General features: G+C 34.6%; 1 protein-coding gene across 1 annotated transcript in view; it reads right to left on the bottom strand.

Moving 5' to 3' along the window:
• Positions 1-6,345, bottom strand: part of LOC124245466 (fibronectin type III domain containing protein 3C1-like) — a 46,224-nt gene extending 39,879 nt beyond the window's left edge. Inside the window, exons 1-5 of the mRNA XM_046672866.1 lie at positions 6,265-6,345; positions 5,047-5,122; positions 3,493-3,569; positions 1,898-2,174; positions 272-1,285 (exon numbers count right to left, since the gene is read on the bottom strand). Coding sequence (XP_046528822.1) covers positions 272-1,285; positions 1,898-2,174; positions 3,493-3,569; positions 5,047-5,122; positions 6,265-6,345 — 1,525 coding nt within the window. The remainder of the gene's footprint in view (positions 1-271; positions 1,286-1,897; positions 2,175-3,492; positions 3,570-5,046; positions 5,123-6,264) is intronic.
• Positions 6,346-6,469: the final 124 nt, after the last annotated feature.

Raw genomic sequence — 6,469 nt, 5'->3', positions numbered from 1 at the left:
GGGAGGGCACAAAGGCGGAAGTGGTGTACCCACAACATGACTAACAATAATGTACAACTGAAATCTCACAAGGCTGTAATCTATCATAGCATTAATAATAATAAAAAAAGGCAGCTTAATTGTGGTTTCCTTAAGAATTTAGAAGGAGGGATACAAAGAAGCCAAGAGGAAATGGAAGCAGAAAATGGCACCTAAGTATTTAAAATTTACTAAAATTCCTAAATATTAGGATGTTTATTGATTGGTAACAAAACCAAACTCTTGACCTTACCTTTTTCTGCAGCATTTGATGATGGGCTCTTGCTTTGTTTTCCATCTGGTTTCTGCTTAATGTCTCGGCTTCCTGTAGTACTCTGTTTCTTTCCATGACTAGTGTCAACATGAGCACTGGCAGCACTGGAAGTGCTGGCAGCATTGGAAGTACCAAGAGCACTATCAGTGGCAGGAATGCTGGGAGCATTTTCAGAGGTGGGAGTGTCGGGAGCACTATCAGAAATGGAAGAACCTGGAGTACCATCAATAGATGATGGTGTGAGAGTACCGTCAGAGGTGGACGTCTGTGGGGCATAATTAGTGCTGGAAGGGCTCGGAACACTATCGATGGTGGAAGGGGGCAGAGAAGTGTCTGTGGTGGAAGTACTAGGAGCATGGTCAGTGGAAGAATTGCTGGGAGTATTATCAGCAATGTAAGTGTTTGGAGGGTCGTCAACAGTGTAAGTATTGGGAGTATTGTGAGCAGTGTAAATGTTCAGAGTGTTGTTTGCAGTGTTGGTGGCTGGAGCACTGTCCACAGTGCAGGTACTTGGAGCACTGTCCACAGTGTGAGTGCTCAAAGTATTTTTCACAGTGCAGGTGCTCAAAGTATTCTCAACAGTGTAGCTGCATGGAACATTGTCCACAGTGTAGGTGCTCAAAGAATTGCCAACAATATTGGTTCTTGGAGCATTGTCTACAGTGTAAGCGCCTGAAGTATCATCCACAGTGTAGGTGCTTGAAGTACTGTCACCAGTGTAGGTGTGCGGAGCATTGTCTGCAGTGAAGGTGCTCAAAGTATTGTCAACAGTATAGGTACCAGGAGCATAGTCCACAGTGTAAGTGCTGGGAATACCAGGAATACTGGAAAAATCATTAGTTTTGTTCACAAGCAAAGAGGTGTTGTTAACCATATAGCTATTCTTGTGTCCATCAACTTGGCATTCTCTCTTTTTTTCCTTCCTATATTCTCCCATTTTATCAGCCCTTTTATCAAGTTGGTTATAATTTGCTCTTCCATGAGAATAGGTTTCTAAAAGAGACAATGAAATACTATTTAATATTTATAATAATTACATATCTCAAAGTCTTTGAAATCTTTTTTTCAAACCAACAAAAAAGCACTGATAAGCCACGCTTTACTTTTAAAATTTTTCCTTTAATATAGATATTAGAGGGGTGTGTGTGTGCATATTTTTATAATGCACTGATACATATAGAAAGAAAAATGTGAGCAAATACAGATAATGTTTTCCTAGAGAATAACTCCACTTCAAAATTTTAAGGTCCTAAGGTGACTGTAATGTTGACCCATTAGTATCTTTTATATTCCCACTGTATAGCATTAATAATCAAAACATTTTTATTTTTTCTAATATGATTTTATAGACCCAATAAATAAAAGTAAATATCATAAATCACATGCTATATCAAAGTATAAAAAATTTATAGAAAATTCTGTTTATGAGCATTTTGCCTGAGACACAAGCCAGTACTTACTGTCATCAATCCTAATATACATGTGTGAAATGCAATCATTCATGGAAATGTTACTATCTTCTACTTTTTTCACTTTAATAATTGCCCAAAGCTGTTACTTTTAAGAAACTCAAAATAGTTCCTTTTTAAGAAAATTACACATTACCATTTTGCTCGTGGTATACAAATGTTGCTGGTGGTGGCAATGGGGGTGGGGGTGGCAGTGGTGGTGGTGGTAGCTGCTGTGGCATAGGCTCTTGGATGTAAGGTGGTGGAAATTCCCTTTGAGCTGGGGGATACATCAGCTGAGGGGCTTGTGGATACAGAGAAGAGGGTGGTGCAATGAAGTGTGATACATTTTGTATAGGAGGAGGCATGGTCCTGTGATAGTCTACTGTCTGAGGCACAATGATAATTTTGCGAATCCCATTCTCTTCCACCACCTAAGACAGAAGACAGGATCATATAAACATATTAGAATCCATAAAATCAGCATTTTTCCTGCTAAGTTTTTGATTTACATCCCGTGCTCTTAATTTAGAAAACCTAAAGGATCAAAAACCAACAGTCAAGTGAAACTACGTCAAACAGGAGGCAAGGTAATTCTTCCTTTTTCCCACATGTATAGTTTTCAAAAAGGTAATTTTTGACAATAGATAATATATTGACATGATTCAAAACCATAAAGTATAAAAAATACACATGAACAGTTTCCCTTCTAACCCTTTTCTGCTAGATGCCCCCAATAGATAACTACTGTTCTTAGTTTCTTATGACTCCTTCCAGAATTTCTTTATGTATACAAGCAAATAAGGATACAAATTCTTATTTTTCCTCCTCTTTATTACATAAAAGGTAGCATTATTTGTACTATTCTGTACCTTGCTTTTTATACTTAGCAATATATCTCGAAGACCTTTCTATATCAGTACATACAGCTTCCCTATTTTCTTTTGCACAGCTGCACAGTGCTCCACTGTGTCAATATACTACACAGTCCCCCGTTAACAAGCAAGAGGTTGTTTCCAGCCTTTTGTGATTACAGACAACATCATAATGAATAATCTTGTACATTTATTATTCCAGATTTGTGAAAATACATCTGTAGGATAAATTCCCAAAGTGCAATCGTTGGGTGGAAAGGTATATGCATTTGTATTTTTGTTAGATATTGCTCAAATAGATAATTCCGTTTAGAATCAAACCATATTATATCAACTTATTTGGTGTGTTCTTGATCTCGGCAGCTGTGCAACAGAAAAAGACATATTCTCAATTACAAAATTTCTGAGACCATGGAATATCTTAACTTCTATAGGAACCATATCTCCCTGCCTATATTAGGTGCTTGATAAATATTTGAGGAATTTTTTAAAAGTACATCTGTAGTCTGGCAATTGAGAATGAAATACTAGTGAATTGAAAATACTTAGTAATTTTAGGGACCTAAGTCCACACACTATCAGAAGCCATTACTGTAGCAATTGTAATAGATAATTAAGATTGGTTAAAGTGCTCAGAAACGAAAAACAAAGCACGATTAATCAATATGGAGAGATAGGAATTCATTAGATGAATAAGGCATTATTTACAAGGCAATCTAAGGGTGGTTTTGTTCAACATCACTGCAATTGCTTTTTAGCAATGATGATAACAAAATGAATAAATGGTATTCCAGAAGTTCCCTTAACATATAGACATAATGAAAGTTGTTAAATGATGATTTAGTGCTAAACACCAAATAAAACCACACTAGTCTACCTGAGACATGTAACCAGGAGGAAGATATATTGGTGGCAAAGTACCACTTGGTGACATCAGAGGTACATCAGCGGGTCCTAAAAGAGAATTATAATTAGTAAATTCTTTAATAACTTTAAACTAAGTTTATTTAACTTTGCACAGTGAAAATCATCTCTAAGCTTTATTAACAGTAGCCAGCCATTTTGAAAGTGTTTACTTGCAAAGGAGACTAGGTAAGAATGTAGATGAATCAATGCAAATTCAGCACAACAGATGGAAAATAACCAAAGCACATAATGGAGATTGGGTACATTTATATTATAAAAGTGTCAACAAATTCTAACTGCTAATAAAAATGAACTACAGCCTTTCAGTATAATTGTACTTTTACTTACCCATTCTTTTTCACTTATCATAGTTATATACTGAGTAATAGAAATTTTACTCTGTACCATAAAATATATTTCTTACAGTGAGGTTACATAATGAAAATTAAATCAATTTTCATTTTAAGTTTTTTCACCTATAATAATAAAGTGAAGTAGTTTTTAGAAAACAGCACAATATAGAGGATGCAATGTTATTCATGTGATACCCTACTTTTCTACTAGATATTCTTACTGTCTTAAACATACAGTTCACATAGGAACTAGAAATACAACACACAATGGAGACTTTCATATGTCGTCATTTTTTTGTTTATCTGAAATTATTAGAATTAGTGCTTAGTTCTAAAAATAATATATGTGGCTGTCAAGTTCTAGAATGGTAATTTGCTTTTAATAATGAGGAAAATAATAAATATGAGTTCATGATAAACTTTACATAGTTGCTACATGGAATCCATTGCTAAATGATAACGTTTTGAAAAATTTTCAAGACAGCTCAACATCACTTTAGGATACAAAATAATTGGCATAAAAACAGACACAATCATTTCACTCTGAAATAATAGTAAATCTTATGCGAAGTAAATATTTATTAATTTTATGTTACTACTGAAGCGATTCTATATGCTATACATTTGCTATATATATAGTATGCATATATAGAAAATTTTTATATATGTATATGTATACATATCTACATATCTACATACATATATGCATATACATATATAAATAATTTTACCACCTCCTGTACATTGTTCTATCTTAAATGTCTAGTATAGTGCTGGAACATGCTAGGCCCTAAAGTAATACTTGTTGCATGCATGAATGAATGAGCTGTCTGAAGTCCTCAGCAGTCATCTCCTATAGGAGAATAGTCCAAAACTATCCGTGGCTGTCAATATCTCCAAAATCTGGACGTTTTCAAATAGAATTCTTGAATTAATCTTCAATTTTTAAAAGTACCTTACATGAAGATCTCTAGTAAGACTAGCAAAATGAGCTTTGGTGGTTCTATTGATGCTATGCTGCTATTAGGAACGTGTAAATTTAAGAGCATTCAATCTGGCTCAAACAGGAAAGGATATTAGTGGAATAGATTGCTAGTAAAGTCATTTCACAGATATTTAAGTTCAGTCTATTTGATATCAAACAACACACATCTAATTATACTTTTACTCACCTTGAATATTCTGAATGTTCCCGTCATTAGACTTGATGGTGAGGGTCTCCCCAGGGTTAACTTGCACCAATATAATCTAGAAATAAACCATTCTTTGATGATGTACTTTTCTGTTAATTAATCTATGAAAAAATCACTATTGTTTTTTTGAAAAATACTCAGACTCACTAATTATTGGGAATCTTGAAATGTTCAAGGAGAAGGGTACGATTGGATTAACGAACTCTTAGGAGAAATTCAATATCCCTAAGTAAGAACAGGTCTTCCCCCATCCAAGCAAAACTTAATATAAGGTCATAAAAAATAGGTGCACTGAGATGGGAAGACCAACCCCCATCCCCGAAAAGCCCTTCAAAACATGAAAAGCAGAAAACAAAACTTATCTGAAGGTAAAATTCAGACATACTTGTTGTATCCGGTATTGAGGACCAGAAGGCCATCTGGTATATCTCTTGGGATGAGTCATCATTTGTGAATAATTACTAGTATACTGTGTTGCAACAGTGGTGTCCATAGGATAATTCTCCATCTAGTAAAAAAAGTAATTTTAATTTCAGTAAGATCATTTTTTATCTCAGTTCACTTTGATGTGGTGATGTCAAACAAAAGTATAAGTTAGAAGTACACTATTTGCTGATTCTTTTTTAACTCCAAAGAAAAGTGAAGCACTCTCTTGACATTACATATGTAGATAAGACTTTTCTTGAATAGATTAAATGAGTAAATGCTAAATCTAAACTATACCCTCTCTTTCTTTCTGTAGACCAATCCCATAGGTAGCAGTCATTGCTGCTCAAAACAATACTTGTAAATATTAGAAAGTTGAACTCAGTGCTGTGAGTGAGTATGAAGGAACTTTAGTCTGCAACAGAGTCATATTTTTAAACTATTCATCAGAAGAAATTGTGGGTAGTATCAACTTTAAGATACAACACCATGACTTTTGAGCTGATCAGGGGAGGCTGAAAAAGTAGCTAAATCAACCCCAAAGGAGGTTATATGTGACCTAAGCTGGTGGTAAATGCCTCTCAAACAATTTTAAAAAGGCGACAAGGAAGATAAATCAATGTTGGTGAAAAGATTAAAAACTTCCAAACTAAGAGACCAATCATAAGAAGTACCCGTCATAAAAACATACTTTTTCTAAATAGAAGCTAACACTGGATCAAGAAAAATCTGACTAGTTATAATGAAAAAGAAAAGTAAAACTACCCTTACGTGATGCACGGGATCCCAACTGATAACTGGAGCTACAGGAGGTATTTCAGCAGGAGTAGGTGCTGGCCCCTGTTCAGTCATGTCTAAAAATACTGGCTTTCACAATAAGTGATGTTTCTAAAAAGAAAGTGGAATCTTAAATTAATCAAATGAAGTTAAATTAGTGATTTTAAATGACAAAACCTGATGAAATACTCCTGAGAAA

This window comes from Equus quagga, chromosome 10 (assembly GCF_021613505.1).
Source record: "Equus quagga isolate Etosha38 chromosome 10, UCLA_HA_Equagga_1.0, whole genome shotgun sequence".
Taxonomy (NCBI): domain Eukaryota; kingdom Metazoa; phylum Chordata; class Mammalia; order Perissodactyla; family Equidae; genus Equus; species Equus quagga.
This window is presented reverse-complemented; position numbering and strand designations above follow the sequence as displayed.